General features: G+C 41.6%; 2 protein-coding genes across 5 annotated transcripts in view; one reads left to right on the top strand and one right to left on the bottom strand.

The window, feature by feature from the left end:
* The window catches only part of slc5a10 (solute carrier family 5 member 10), a 118,775-nt gene that overhangs the window by 13,602 nt on the left and 88,208 nt on the right, over positions 1–16,965 (bottom strand). The window lies entirely within an intron of this gene.
* The window catches only part of LOC127573144 (protein FAM83G-like), a 41,886-nt gene continuing 40,523 nt past the window's right edge, over positions 15,603–16,965 (top strand). Inside the window, exon 1 of one of the 2 annotated variants that reach the window (XM_052021088.1) lies at positions 15,603–16,289. In XM_052021088.1, the coding sequence (XP_051877048.1) occupies positions 15,813–16,289 (477 nt within the window). In that variant the 5' untranslated portion in view covers positions 15,603–15,812. The remainder of the gene's footprint in view (positions 16,290–16,965) is intronic. The other variant, XM_052021089.1, reaches the window with a different exon arrangement.

Genomic DNA, 16,965 nt, shown 5'->3' with positions numbered 1-16,965 from the left:
CTAATTGTGTTCTTTCTTGTAAATATTGTGTATATGTTTAATTCTTTTTTTTGTGAATGCTGTTTATCTGATACTATGTGCCTGTGATGCTGCTGCAAGTAGGTTTTTCATTGCATCTGTGCACACATGTTCTTGTGCATATGACAATAAACTCGACGTTGACTTTTCTAAATAAGCAGGGGCAGACTCTGTTAAGTGTCAGCTGCAATTCCCAAGATGTCAAGCCTCAAGATATAAGGTGCCCTCCATTCATTACTTGACTCTTGCTTTCTCTGAATAAACAATTCCTCATTCACATTGTCTGATGTGGCTCAGTTTGTGCAGATAAACAAATTGCTGGAGGAACTCAGCAGGTTGAGCTGCATCTGTGGGGGAAGAGGAACTGTTGCTGTTTCGGGTCGAGACCTGCATCAGGTAGAAATCTTGTCTCTAATTCAGAGCACTGCAGTTTGAGATCAAGCCTGGCTAGCTGACCCTAGCCTGGATGGACCCAACCTTAGCTAGGTGCAAAGAGGCCCTACTACATGGGTCAGGTCAGATGTATACTTTACGAAGAACTTTGGGTTGAGCCATGCCTTACCAGCCCAGCTCAATGCTTCCTCCAGTTCAGGATGATTTATTTATTACAACCCTATGTGTCCACTGTTCCTGATCAATATTAGTGCATGCAAAGCACATTAAATCTCCTCTTTTATGCAAATAGTTCAGGTAGAGAGAAAATGATCAGTACTTGGGCTTAGGTTGGGGTTGGTTGACAATGGTCAGGTTGGGTTTTGGGTTTTAGTTTGTAGCTGAGCAGACTTCCAAAGATCTTCAAATATCTGAGCAGGACTGAGGGAGTGCTGGTGTTCAGATAAGACACTAAAGTTCCATCTGTCCTCTCAGATGTCCATAAAGGACCAAAATACGATCTGAAGTCAAAATTAATCTCTCAAGAAATACCTAAAGCAGATTCCAGTAACTTTCCTACAATTAATTTTAAATGGATGGGTTTGTAGCAATGGGCTCTTCGTTCCACCCCCACCTCACCTCTCTCTCCTACACAACCCTTAAATAATTCTCTATCTTCAAATCTAAAAGGAAATAATCTTTAATCTGAAGAGCTATGGAAAATTATGGCTAACACAATTCCAATTTCCTCAACAAATTTGAAGATTAGCCGTCAACATTTATCATTACTAGTTTATCATTTAATGCACCCTGTTCAATGGAGATTACTATTTAGCAATGAAGGAATGGGTGCTTTCTTCAAAGTGAGTTATCTAATAACATCATTTATAAAAATAAATTCACTGGAAACATTTTGAGATAATTATGTATTCTGTAAAGTGATTAGTCAAAAAGCAGTTAGTTACGTAAGTGGCAAGTTCAGACTGTTCCAAACTCCTTCAGGAATGTTTTACCTTCTGCAAATAACTAGCATGAGCACAACACCAGCTTCTGATTTACTAATGACTTCACTGCCTGATGACTCAAACAAATTACAACCAAGACTGACACAGGGGTCTGTGGCCAGGAGCATCCAAGAACTATTTCCACCAATCATTCTCCAAGAAATATTTCCACCAATGAGACATTGCCCTAGGCATAAGTGGTGAAGACGTGATTGATGGTTCTCAGCGGCTCCCAACAGATTTTTCTTTTACTTGTTCTCTGGATGTGAATGTCACTGGAAATACCAACATTTATCGCCCATCCTTAACCGCCCCTGAATCGGCGAGCCAGTTAAGCATCAACCATGTTGGTGAATCTGGAGTCACGTATAGGGTGGGCAGGGTAAGAGTAGCAGGTTTCCTTCCCTGCAGGTCATGAGTGAACCAGATGGATTTTTTACAACAATCAATTAATTTTATAATCGCTATTACAGAGACAAGCTTTAATTCCAACATTATTTAATTGTCTGAGTTTCAATTCACCAGACACCATGGTGGGATTCCCTCTGCTACAGAAATCTGATGATTAGTCCAGTAATTTAACATGGGAATAGTGAACTGGCCTCGTCCTTCCCTTATTTGATCCGTAAAGTTTTACAGTTAAGATCAATGGAAAGGGGTCATGCAGAATCAAAACAGGTCATTTGTCCCGATTGATCCATTCTGGGGTTTTATCACCACTTGCACCACATGAGTCTCCTCCAAGCCCTGCTTATCTAACCCTATCGGAATATCCCTCTATTCCTTTCTACCTCATGTGCTTATCCAGCTTCTCCTTAATGCATCTGTGCTATAGGGGAAAGTTTCACATTCAAGCACTCTCCAAGTAAAAACTGTCTCTTGAATTCTCTGATAAATTTATTAATATTTATAATCTTTCCTGGACTTCTCATGTGGAAACAATGGTTTTGAAATGTCTTTGTAGCTCCCTATAAACATGTAAAATTACAGTAGCCACATGTTTAGCACTGCACTCCACTTGTAAAATTCTGTTTCTTTCAAGTAAATGGAACCAACATTCAGAATTCAGAGTACAAGATGCAGCTGTTGCTACATTGTGAGTTTAGTGGATGAATTTCAACCTTAACAAATCTTCTTCAAGAGCTCCGTCAGGTCAACTCTCAGCGAGGGTCTCATCTCGAAGCATTGCAACACTTACTGCTTGCCTGGTTTAGGAGGTTATCCACGTCAACAATCAAACATTTTGACTGACAAATGCTGGAGAAAGTAAGTAGTGGCAAAACCAACAAGTCACCAGTAGTCAATTTAAAAATCAAAACTGAAATTTCCATAGCTATGAATAACTTTGAAGCTCTAGACTTCTTCAAAGTTAATAAAGTTGACAGGGTGCATTGTGTCAGAAAGGAACAGAAGGGTGTGCGGATTGGATAGGATGCAACGTTGAGGGAAAGCTCACAGTGTGCATAAATGCCTACTGCTACATCTACAATGAAAACGATCAGCAAAACTTATTGCACCTGTAATTTTACCATGTCAACTTATTAAACTTGCAATTATCTCACTTCAGCCACAAGATTTGTTATTTCAATATTTCTGAGCAGAATTACAAAGCTCCTTAACTTGTGCATGTTCTCCCGCATCTACACAACAGCAACCCTGCATCTGCAGTGAGGTAACCTCTGACTCTCACTAAATAATGCCACAAGACAAACGAAAATGTCTTACTCATAATCACAAATGAAGCTATATGGAGACTATCTACTGATATATGAAAGAACTACCTATGGTAAAAATATCCTATCCATCTACATATTAAAAGCATAGAGTTAACTTTTAATTTAATATGATAGAATTAAGCATTTGCTTTCTTTTCAACTCAAAATTACATGTGCATTTGTAGTGTAGCTAGAGATATTGAAACATACAGTTATCCCCAGGATTCTTTAGGATTTAACACGCCAAGATAAAACTTAGTTGACAGTGGGGACAAATATATGTTTCATTATCTCTAGCACACAAGTCAGCTTCTGTTGGATGTGTAATTTATTGCTGGTTTGATTAAGCATCATCAAATTGTCACAGAATGAAAGAGAGTCAAGAGAATCTTAGGAAATTGACTAAGAGACCAAGAAGATTAGTTATGTGTTTAACGGTAAAGAGGTTGGCCATCTGGATGTTTTGCTGGAATTCCTTCTTAGGCAGTCCCTCAGGATGGAGGATGACTTGCCTCTACTCTGGGTCTGTCGGTTCTGAGGTGACTGGTGAGGTCAACGAGGGAGTTGCAGATTCTTCCTCAGATGGTGTAGGCTGGTGGGTTGTTTGTGAAGTAATGTGCTCCTTCTGCTGCTTACATGTTTATTTTATGCTCCCGATGCATGGGTTCAGTGTTTTCAGAAGCATCCCAAATGCTCCATCTGCACTTGATGGACATGGGCCAGAGATTCCCAGAACTCACTGGGAATGTTGCATTTTCTCAAGGAGGCTTTCAGTACATCACGTCCTTGAATCTTTTGGAGACACAAGAGACTGGAATCTGGAGCAACACAAGATGCTGGAGGAACTCAGTGGGTCGAGCAGCATCCATAAAGGGAAATGGACAGTCGACATTTCGGGTCGAGACCTCTCATCTGGACTCAGGGCTCAGAGAAGTGACGGGAGGACGAGGGGTAGAGGGTGGCATAAGAGGCCAGGGGTGGGCGAGGAGTTGTGGTGGAAGAGGAGCAGTAGGACCCAGCAGCGGCGTTGGGGGTGGGGCAGAGGTGGGGACCAGCAAGGGCACCAGTGTTTCTGCCAGATGAAGGGTCTCGACCTGAAATGTCGACTGTCCATTTCCCTCCATAGATGCTGCTTGACCCGCTGATTTCCTCCAGTGCTTTGTGTGTTGCTCCTTGAATCTTTTCCCTTGTCTGCCTGGAAATCTCCTGTCATAACAGAGCTTAGAATACACTTTCTGCTTCAGGAACCTGGTGCCAAGCTTGCAAATGACACAACCTACCCAACAGAGCCGACCGTGGGTAATTAAGGGCTCATTGATGGGGATGCTGGCGTGGGAGAGGAAATTGATGTTGCTTTGCTTATCCTTCCAATGAACTAGGAGGATTTGGAGGACTGGATTCACTGTAGGAGCTACATTTTAATTCATATTATCTTGCTTTTTTTTATGTTTTAAGTTCTTTGTCATTATTTGCTTTTATCATTTGCATTATGCTTTGCATTATTTTTGCTCAGACATATTAAAAAAAACAGAAAGCTCCTCCCTCAGCTTTGTCTGCTGTCAGAACCTGTTGGGGATACTGCACAGAGGAGTCACTGTGCTGAGCTACCTGAGGCCAAGTCGACACTGAGACCTCCCTGCCCGACCCCAGGGTGGCCACCTGCATTGGAACCAGCTGAGTGCAGGCCAGTTGGTTGGTAGAAGGTCAGATCCAGCAAAACTTGGCCTATGTTCTTTTCCCAGCTACTTTTGTTTCTTGTCTGGCTTTATAACCTTCATCCATGTCCTTTCCACCTCGAGATTTAATGCTCCCAACGCATGTATCCAGTGTCCCTTGGTGCATCCTATGTCAACTTGAGGACAGATTGCTGCCCATATCCCATTTCATACCAAGTGCTTTTCACCTACTGCTCTTGTGCTTGCTCACCTATATTGGCTCTCAGTTACACAGTATCTCCATCATAATGTTATCATCTTTCTTTTCACACCTTTACCTCTCTCTGTCTCTGTAATCACCTCCAATCTCATTGCTCTCCATGCTCCTCTAGTTGTGTCCTCTTGAATACTCACTGTCCCACCATTAGTTGCCAAGGCCATTAGACTGGATTTCCCTCCCAAAATGTCTCCACTTCTTTTTCCTGCTTTAAGACACGCCTGAAAAGCTTTCCTTTTGATCAAGCTTTTGTTAATATGTTCATTTATTTATTCCCAAGATGTGAATTGTTACTGAGATACTAACATCTATTGTACATCCTTAACTATCCTGGAATTTAGAAGGCAGTTTAATGTCAAATTTGATGTTGAACTTCGGCCAGACTGGATAATGATGGTAGATTTCTCCTCCTGAGGGATATTGTTTTTTTATGACAATCCAGTAGCTTCATGGCTAAAGTTACTAAGACCATTTGCTTTTAGTTTTCAAATGAGTATCACATTTATTTAGCCACTTGATTTAAATTCACCAGGTGAAATGGTGGGGTTTGAACTCATGTCACCGGATCCATGGCTCAGAACCCTGGCTGCCAATCTAGTAACTGCACCACTCAGCCACCATACGTCTATATGCCCCAATATTTCTTGATGGGGCTTACAGTCAAATTTCTGGGTTCATAGCCAGAAATTTGACTGCAAAGTGCCTTTGGACAGTTGTCAGAGTTAGAAGTATGAGGTAAATGGAAGTCCTGTTTCATGCCCAATAATCTTCTGAACAGTTAATATCATACATTTTGTCAAAATTCATTAAAATATTTAATTTTTAATAGTTAGTTTCACCTTGCTGTCTAAAGTGGGAGGATATTTCATAATGATACTGTAATAATTTTCCGCAGAATTACATAGTGATTACAATCCAGAAACAGGTCATTTGAGCCATATTCCATACAAACCTCCTCCAATCCTATTACATCTCACCCCTCTAGTGCACCACTTCACCTTTATGCCTTTCCCTTAAGAACAGAGGGGTTGGATTTATTTGACCAATTCAGGGTGAACGATACAAGATCTGAACCCCTCTTTGCATTTTTCTCACATTGACACTCAGCCTCTCATTCCAGATTGACATCCAGGTGCATTCTCAAATCCATCGGTAAGGATGTCACTGGTAGTTCCTGGGTGTGCAAAAAAGTCTTAACATCGTACAAACTGCCAAGTGGACTAATTATATACAATGAAAAGACATTGCTCATAACCATATCACACTCAATTACACGGTACTTACAGGACTGAAGCAAGCCATTTTAACCGACTGGTTTATGCTTTAAAATGTAAACTGCTAGTGATAATTTGCCCTCTAATAAGGAAAATGGCCCCCAAGACTATCAGGAATACAGACAAAATGCTGAACCCAATCTGCATCAGAAGCAGGCTGAATTGCTTGGTGGCAACAAAGTTTTGGTCAGGATCAACATTGTTTGGTACTCTTTTTGCTTGACATAGAATGAAACAATAAGTAACTTTAAGCATAAACTGCTTCAGGAAATAAAATCCTTTGACGGAAGTTATTACTTCATTTGGAAAAATTAAAACCTGAAATTCCCCTACTGAACTTATACTGGGGAACTCCAAACCATTTATCAGAAATATGTAATGACTTCCAAAATATTTAGATCAGGGGATGTTTAAAGGGAGAATATGGAAAGCTATTGTCCCCACTGATTTTTTTTTTAACTTTAACGTGAGTTTTTTCTATTTCCGGTTCAAATTAGAGTCATGGAGTCAAACAACATGGAAGCACGCCCTTGGGCCCAACTGGTCCATGCCAACCAAGATGCCCATCCAAGCTAGTCCCATTTGCAGTGTTTGGCCCATATCCCTCTAAACCTTCTTATCCATGAACTTGTCCAACTGTCTTTTAAAATGTTATTGTACCTGCCTCAACCACTTCCTCAGGCAGCTTGTTCCACATATATACCACCCTCTGTGTAAAAAAAGAGTTGCCCTTTAAGTTCCTATTAAATCTTTCCCCTTTCACCTTAAACCTATGCCCTCTAGTTCTTGATTCCCTAACCATGGGAAAAAGACCGAGTGCATGCACCCTAAATTATTTAAATAACTAAAATTCTTGCCATACGAAAGAGCTTTCAGAACAGCAAATTCCATGGCAAGCCTTAACATTTTGAAAGAGGAAATACAGGTTAACACTCTCTATCCCAAAAGAGCAGTCCCTATCCCAACAACTACAAGGAATGTACCGCACTGGAAAACTATTCCACGCTAGCATTTAAGTGCTATACAAGTCTCCTCTGTCTTTCCTAATCCATCTCTATTAGCACAACCCTCAATTCCCTTCTCCCGTACATGATTATGCATTATTCATCTTGGCTACACCAACACCTCCTCCAAAACCTGCACCCTCAAGAAGGACAAGGAGAGCGAACAGAAAAGAACAGCATCATCTGCAAGTTCTCTTCCAAGTCATACACCATCCTTCGTTGGAAATATGTCACCTTCTCTTCATCATTACTGGTCTAGGTACTAGGACGATAATACTGTGAGAGGATTGCTGCAGATTAAGAAGGTGGCTCTCCACCACTTTCTACAGGGAAATCAGGTATGGACAATAAACAATGGCCTTGCCGTGCAACACCCACATCCTGTGAATAAATTAGCTTCCACTCTAATGTGTTCATACTGTTTGGACCAACCTATTATTAACGTGTCATTTGCAATTTCAGGAGCTGAGGGAACTGTTGTTTAACCAATACCAATACCAATTTCTGCTTCTGCTATATATTGTATTGCTTTTTTTTTTGGGGGGGGTGGGGTGGCGGGGAGAGAATGCCTCCCTACCTTTATATCCTGGATATTTTGGCACTTTAATTTCAGATAACTCTCTTTAATGGCTACTTATTCTTCCAACCTCTGGCCTGACAGTAAAAGAGTCTGTGATAATGAGCAAGAAGTTGTCCTGGCTTTACAGAATCCTTTTCCTGTCTCTAATCAGCAGCAAAGCATTCTAACATTAGGCCTAAACCGATCAAGGGAAATAGGAGGCTGATCACCACTTTGAATCTGTTCCTGCACTCTAACAGACCTTGTCTATTCTTTCCCTATGGAAAAACCTTTCATTCAAATATATTTATTGAAGTAGATGAATAAATGTACTTTATTTCATGTAGATTCTATATTAAAGCCTCAGTCTCTGTGGAAAATCATTTAATGTTTATCTATACAGTAATTTTTATTTTGTTGCAGGTAACTGGTTTGCCTTATCTCTTTCAAAGTTCCAAATCTTTGTACAATCAAAATACAGTTAGGGACTTAATTAACATTGCAACCGTGACCAAAACTTAAGGAGTACTCCACTGGTTATTAAGAACGCACGGATTCCTTGAAATCATGAAAGGTACAGAATGATGCAAGTTTCTTCTTTCTTTCTTTCTTTTTCAATCTTTTTATTAGTTTTCAAATTAATACAGATTAATATATAACATCAATGTTTGTACATGTAATACAAAGAGACCTGGATAACAATCATGGCATAGGTAATCATAAAGAACAATAAGATATAAAAAAATCTGTAGATCCAACGATCTCTTAGTAAATGAATATAATATAAAAGAAAGGAAAGAAAAGGATTTATTATATAAATTATAAGAGAAGAAAAAGAACAAAAAACCCAAATCAATAAGAAAAATTATAAACAATATAAACTAAACAGAAAAATTTCAAAAAAAAAAGACTGGACTAAAATTTCTCAGCAGAAACAGAGCAATATTAGGTCGTCAACTCCGTTCCTCTAAGTTGGAAAGTTATTGAAAGGGGATCTACATCATGTGAAAATATTGAATAAATGGACTCCAGATATCTTCAAATTTAAGCGAAGGATCAACAGTACCACTCCTAATTTTTTCCAAGTTTAAACATGATATAGTTTGAGAGAACCATTGAAAAGTAGTAGGGGGTATTGGATCCTTCCATTTAAGCAAAATGGATCGTTTGGCCATTAATGTAACAAAAGCAATCATATGGTTAGCAGAAGCAGATAAATGGCCAGACTCTATCCTTGGTAATCCAAAAATTGCAGTGATAGGGTGAGGTTGTAAATCAATCTTCAATACATTTGAAATAATGTTAAAAATGTCTTTCCAATATTTTTCCAAAAGAGGACAGGACCAAAACATATGTGTCAAAGAAGCCACTTTCGATTTACATCTATCACATATAGGATTTATATGGCTATAAAAATGAGCTAACTTATCTTTGGACATATGGGTCCTGTGAACTACCTTAAACTGTATCAAAGAGTGTCTGGCACACATTGAAGATGTATTAACTAAATGAAGAATTTTCTTCCAAGTCTCTGTAGGTAAAGATGTCTGGAGTTCACTTTCCCAATCATTCTTAATTTTGTCCAGTGATTCTGGACGTATTTTCATAACTAAATCATAGATTATTGCTATCAAGCCCTTCTGATAAGGATTAAGACCTAAAATTTTTTCAGTAGTTTCAGTTTTGCAAGGTGTCGGAAAAGAGGGTATAGTAGCTTTTAAAAAATTTCTGATCTGCAAATATTGAAAAAAGTGTGATCTAGGCAAATTGTATTTGTTAGACAATTGTTCCAAAGATGAAAAACAGTTATCAATGAATAGATCCCGAAAACATATTATTCCCTTCCTTTTCCATGTGGAAAAAGCTGAGTCAACTCTGGATGGATGAAAGAAAAAATTAGATTGAATGGGACTTGACATGTTAAATTTATTCAATCCAAAAAATTTACGAAATTGAAACCATATTCATATTGTATGTTTAACAATTGGGTTAATCATATGTTTACTTAATTTGTTAAGTGCAAAAGGGAGTGAAGCTCCTAAAATAGAAACTAATGAAAATTCAAGTACTGATTTGGGGCATTGAATTACATGTAAATCTTGTATCCAAAAAATTAAATATCTGATATTAATTGCCCAATAATATAATCTAAAGTTAGGCAAGGCCATACCACCATCTTTTTTTAGTTCTTGTAAACATTTCTTACTTAACCTTGGGTTTTTATTCTGCCAAATATATGAAGGAATTTTAGAATCAATAGTGTCAAAAAAAGATTTTGGGACAAAAGTTGGAATCACTTGAAATAAATATAAAAATTTTGGTAAAATATTCACATTAATTGCATTAATTTGGTCTACCAATAACAAAGACAGTGGAAACCACTTAGTAAATAATTGTTTAACATGGTCAATTAAAGGCAATAAATTAGCTTTAAATAAGTCCTTATGTTTCTTGGTCATTTTAACACCTAAATACATAAAATAGTCAGTTACCAATCTAAAAGGTAATTGCCTATAAATTGGGGTTTGCATATTCAATGGAAAAAGTTCACTCTTATTAAGATTTAATCTATAGTCAGAAAAAACACTAAACTGATCTAGTAGTGATAGTACTGCGGGGATAGATTTGTCTGGATTAGAAATATAAAGTAACAGGTCATCTGCGTAGAGAGATATCTTATAAACCTTCTGTCTGTGAGTAATGCCACATACAATTGAAGAGTCCCGGAGTGCAATAGCCAAGGGTTCTAAAGCAATATCAAATAATAAAGGGCTTAATGGGCAACTTTGTCTAGTACCTCGAAAAAGCCTAAACAAAGGAGATCTTTGATTATTAGTAAGTATTGAAGCCATAGGTGTATAATTAATCATTTTAATCACAGATATAAATTTAGGGCTAAACTTAAATTTTTGAAGTGTAGTGAATAGATATTCCCATTCGACTCTGTCAAACGCTTTTTCAGCATCTAGTGAGACAACACATTCTAGAATTTGGGATGAAGGGGTGTATATAACATTCATTAATCTCCTAATATTAAAATGTAAATAACGATTCTGAATAAATCCTGTCTGGTCTTCAGAGATAATTTGTGGGAGAACCCTTTCCAGTCTAAAGGCCAATATTTTGGAAAACATATTTGAATCTACATTTAATAAAGAAATAGGTCTATAAGATGCACAATCAATGGGATGTTTATCCTTTTTAAGAATTAAAGAGATAGTTGCTTCATAGAAAGATTGTGGTAGTTTACCCACTGATAGGGCATCTTTAAAAATTTTGGCTAACCAAGGAACAAGAATATCAGAAAAGGATTTTAAAAATTCAGCTGTATATCCGTCAGGGCCGGGTGCTTTACCCGAGTTCACTGAAAATATTACTTTCTTTATTTCTTTCTCCGAAATGGGAGCATCTAATGTAGAACATTCGTTTAAAGATAGTCGGGGAATCTTCAGATCTCTTAAAAATTCATACATTAATGTAGGATCCTCAGGGGATTCTGATTGGTATAAAGAAGAATAAAATTCTTGAAAGGATTTGTTGATTTGATCATGATCTATCGTGTAGGTACCATCTGGTTTACGAATTTTATTAATCTGACATTTAGATAAAGTAGCTTTCAATTAGTTGGACAATAATTTACCGGATTTGTCACCATGTATATAAAATTGACTTTTGTTTTTAAGTAGTAGATTTTCAATTGAAGATGTTAATAATAAACTATGTTGTAATTGGAGTTCTGTTCTCTTTTTAAAAAGCTCCAGATTCGGAGTATCAGAATATTTTTTATCGATTTCTTTAATCTTGTCAGCCAATATACGTATTTCGTTATTAGTTAGTTTTTTCAATCCAGCAGAATATGAAATAATTTGACCACAGATAAATGCTTTAAAAGTATCCCATATTATCCCACTGGAGATTTCTTCAGTAAAATTAGTTAAAAAGAGAAATGAAATCTGTTCTTTAATAAATTGGACAAAATCTGAGTCTTGTAATAGAGAAGGGTTAAATCGCCATTGTCTGACATCAAAGGATACATCTGGTAATCTATTGATAAAGTCAATGGTGCATGATCAGAGATGGAAGTTTCTTCTAACAGTCAGTTGAATCCACAACTCAAAGCCAATCACACAGGTAAGTACACTCAGTTACTGATTTGCTGATCACTGACCAACATACTTGTGGGGTCAGCCCCAGACACCATCTCAATTTTTTTTTCCAGAGGTTTGAAATGTCTCTGGAAAAAAAAACAGAACCTGTTCATTACCCACAGATGGTCTGTAGTTTAGAGAAGCTTGGGTTGTTCTCTTTGGAACAGAGGGGATTTCAGAGGGGATTCTAGACTCATGAAAATTGCTTCTTACACTCTGAAGCATGTGGTGGAGATATTTTGCCGACAATTACTCCAAAGCTAGTTTCAAATACATTTAAAAACTGGCATCTGCATCATTTCCACAAGGCTTTGGGAGCCATTTCTCATTGATGGACTGATTAGGCAGTTATAACAACGTCAGGGTAGTGGGGGCAACACATTAATATCTGTTGCCAGGCAGTTTTGCAATCTGGCAGCTTTACAATCCTGATCAGGTGGTTATATAACCCAAGGGAGGTGGGCAGACACAATATAATCTGTGGCCAAACGGGTTTAACATAAAAACAACTGCAGATGCTGGAAATCTGAAATAAACACAAAAAATGCAGGAAACATTCAGCCGGTTAGGTAGTGGAAAGGAGTTAATGTGACAGGTCAGTTTGTTAGTATGGGACTCAGACACATGGGATTAGGGTAAAATGGGTGGATGAGTCAACTTGTTTCCTGCTGTACCTCTATGATAACCGTATGTTAACTTTGTTCCTTCTTCCACAGATGCTGCCTGACCTGCTGATTGTTTCTGTCTCACACAGCTGTTGTGCTTTAAACCCTAGGGAAACCCCTTGTAACTTGAAGAGAGACACAAGAGATTGGCACACTTGCCTTCATCGGTCAGGGCATTCAGTACAAGAGCTGGGATGTCATGTTACACTGTAAAAGACATTGGTGAGGCCGCACTTGGAGTATTGTGCGCAGTTCTGGTCACCGGGGTATAGGAAGGATGTCACTAAGCTGGAAAAGGTGCAGAAACGATTCACGAGGATGTTACCGGGACTGGAGGGCTTCAGCTATAAGGGGAGACCGGACAGGCTGGGACTTTTTTCCTTGCAGCGGATGAGGCTGAGGGGGGATCTTATAGAGGTTTATAAAATTATGAGTGGCGTAGATAGGGTGAATGGCCATAGTCTTTTTCCCAGGGTAGGGGAGTCTAAAACTAGAGGGCATAAGCTGAGAGGGGAAAGATTTGAAAAGGGATCTGAAGGGCAACTTTTTCACACAGGGGATAGTGAGTATGTGGAAAGAGCTGCCAGAGGAAGTGGTAGAAGCGGGTAGAATTATGATATTTAAAAGACATTCTGACAGGTACATGGGTAGGAAAGGTTTAAGAGAGAAACAAAGGACTGCAGATGCTGGAATCTAGACGAAAAACATAATGGTGCTGGAGGAACTCAGCAGGCCAGGCAGCATCTGTGGAGAAAAGCAGGTGGTCAACGTTTCGGGTCAGGACCCTTCTTCAGGACTGAAGATAGGAAAAGGGGAAGCCCAATATATAGGAGAGAAAAGCAGAGCAGTGATAGGTGGACAAAGGAGGGAAGGCGGGGTGGGCACAGGGTGGTGATAGGTAGATGCAGGTAAGAGATAGTGATAGGCTGGTGTGGGGGAGGAGGGGAGAGCAGATCCACCAGGGGATGGGTCAAAGGTAAGGAGAGAGAGGAAAAAAAAAGGGAGAAAAAAGAGAGAGAGGCTAGGAAAGGGAAGAAGAGAAGAAGTGTGGTGTAGGGGGGAGTGTGGGGAAGGGGGGTGGGGATTACCTAAAGTGGGAGAATTCAATATTCATGCCCATTAGGCTGCAAGATTCCAAGATAGAAAATGAGGTGCTGTTCCTCCATTTTGCGCTTGGAATTCTCCTTGCAGTGGGGGAGGCCGAGGACTGACAGATCAGTGATAGTGTGGGAGGGGGAGTTGAAGTGACTGGCAACGGGAAGATGCAGATTGCGGTTACAGACAGAGCGCAGGTGTTCTGCGAAACAGTCACCTAGTCTGCGTTTGGTCTCACCAATGTAGAGGAGGCCACACTTGGAGCACCGAATGCAGTAGATGATATTAAGGGAGATGCAGGTGAATCTCTGCCTCACCTGAAAGGACTGTTTGGGTCCCTGGATGGAGGTGATGGAGGTGGTGTAGGGACAGGTGTTGCAGCTATGACAGGGGCAGTGGAAATTTCCCAGGATGGAAGCAGGATGGTATAGGCCAAACATGGGGAAACGGGAATAGCGCAGGTAGACAACTTGGTCAGCATAGACAAGTTGGGCCAAAGAGCCTGTATATATCTATGTTGATTCCTATGCACCAGCATGCAATGAAATTCCTTGCTCACATGAAGGTCACAGAGTAAACCGTATGCATGGTGATAATAAGTACAGCGACAAAGGCAACACAGTAGAATGGTGCAAAGACAGTAGTGCAATCTAGAATCCGGAAGCCTCTCTTCAGTTGACTTCGTCTACATTTTCCACTGCCTCGGGAAAGCAGCCAACACAATCAAAGACCCCTCCCACCCCGGTCATTCTCTCCTCTCCCCGCCTTCCAACGGGCAGAAGGTACAACAGCTTTAAAACAGCTTTAAAAGCTAAAAGGCTCAAGGACAGCTTCTATCCTGCTGTTATAAGACTCTTGAACAGACCTCTTGTACGATAAGGACGAACTCTTGATCTCCCAATCTACCTTGTCATGGCCCTTGTACTTTATTTATCTACCTGCACTGTACTTTCTCTGTAACTGTAACATTATATTCTGCATTTTTCCCCCATTTGTGTTATCTCGATGTACTTATGTATGGAAATGATCTGATCGGATGGCATGCAAACAAAAGCTTTTCAATGTATCTCAATACGTGACAATAATAAACAAATCTTTAAGGACACTCACCATCTGGGACATGCCCTCTTCTCGTTACTACCATCAGGGAGAAGGTACAGGAGCGTGAAGACCCACACTCAATGATTCAGGAACAGCTTCTTCCCCTCCGCCATCAGATTTCTGAACGGTCCGTGACACCATGAACACTACTGGTTATTCCTCTTTTTGCACTATTTATTTTTGTGACTTATAGTAATTTTTACGTCTTGCACTGTATTGCTGCAGCAAAACAACACATTTTACGACTTATGTCAGTGATAATAAACCTGATTCTGATTCTGAAATTACCAGTCTGGAGCAACAAACAACCTACTGGGGGAACCCAGCACGGATGCCCTGACTGCAGTTGTAACCCAGCACGGATGCCACGTCTGCTGGGGGAACCCAGCACAGATGCCGCGTCTGCTGGGGGAACCCAGCACAGATGCCGCATCTGCTGGAACCAGCACAGGTGCCCTGACTGCAGTTGGAACCAGCACAGTTGCCGTGTCTGCTGGAACCAGCACAGATGCCACGTCTGCTGAGGGAACCCAGCACAGGTGCCCCGACTGCAGTTGGAACCAGCACAATTGCCGCATCTGCTGGGGGAACCCAGCACAGATGCCGCGTCTGCTAGGGGAACCCAGCACAGATGCTGCTCGACCCGCCCAGTTCCTCCAGCAGATGGTCTGTGCCTCCAGGGGACCTATCCCAGGGCTCCGCCTGAGTCAGCTTCCTGCTTGGTAAGCGCAACACGGGCGTTCAATGAGAGCAACGTGCGGGTGTGTGCGGGGGTGAGGAGGAAGTGTTAGGTGTGGTCCAGACTGATACCTGGGAGGGGGAGTGGCTGCGAGGAAGTACAAGCGATTGACGTGTCAGTGGATCCCGCTGCACTTGGTCCAAGTGTGTGGCTCGGGTTAGGAGCTGGTCTCGGGGGTGGTGAGGGATGGCACTGTCCCAGCTACAGTGCCTGGACGAGGGCAACATTAACTTTCGGACCAATGAGTCGAAGCCCGAGTTCTTCTACAGCGAGGGTCAGAGACTGGCCGTGGAGGCGCTGGTGGCCGAGGGACTTCACGCCTTCAACGAGACGGTGACCAAGGAGAACCTGAGGGAGTTCTTATCGGAGTTGGACGTCCAGCAGATCTTGCGGTCGGTCAGGGATTTCCTGACCGAGGAGGTGCCCGGCGGCTGGAGGGCTGAGGATGGTGAGGAGCCGGGACCGGAGCCGGGGCACATTCCCCTCTCGCTCCACTACTGGCCCGACCCCTCGGACGTGTCCCGGCCCAGCCTGGACCTGGGCTGGCCGGACTGCGCAGCCTACCGCGGGGTGACCCGCGCCAACGTGTACACCCAGCCACCCCTGGAGGGCTCCGTCCACATCAAGGAGATGTTCCGCCGGATGATCGGCCAGGCGCAGAAGGTGAGAGCGCCTTTATGTAGCACCGTACGCCTCCCAGGACCACCCAGAAGGGGTTCCCCCTGTCCTCCCCCCCGCCCCCCACACCTCCTTGGTCGGGGACCACCCAGAAGTAGACCCCCTCCCTCCCTTTCTCCCAATGAAGAACAGTTGGCTTGTGGAGAAACCTTGCGGATTACTTGTGCACAGCAAGATCCCACGGGCAGTGCTGTGTCGGTAGCCGGCTTTTGAAGGTGGGGGGGGGGGGTGTGATTAAACCTCGCCCTTCTGTAAAATAGCACCACTGTGGTCTTTTTACATCCTCCTTTAATGGGGCTGGTGGTAGAACATTGAATACCTCACACAGCATCTCTGATGGTGCTGCTCTCCCTCGACACTGCTGGATTAAGGGTTACAGGGAGAAGGCAGGGGAATGGGATTGGGGAAAAATGGCAGAACAGACCCGATGGGCTGAATGGCCTAATTCTGCTCCTATATCTTATGGTCTACACCCCTTCTGTACCGCGCTCCCTCAGTACCGCGCTCCCTCAGTACCACGCTCCGTCAGTACTGCGTTCCCTGTACACACTCCGTCAGTACCACGCTCCCTCGGCACTGCTCTCCCTCAGTACTGTACTGGTGCCAGCTCAGATTCTGTGCTGGTCTTGAAGTGGGACAGGCATCTTAAAACCTTTGTGGG

This window comes from Pristis pectinata, chromosome 8, assembly GCF_009764475.1.
Source record: "Pristis pectinata isolate sPriPec2 chromosome 8, sPriPec2.1.pri, whole genome shotgun sequence".
Taxonomy (NCBI): domain Eukaryota; kingdom Metazoa; phylum Chordata; class Chondrichthyes; order Rhinopristiformes; family Pristidae; genus Pristis; species Pristis pectinata.
This window is presented reverse-complemented; position numbering and strand designations above follow the sequence as displayed.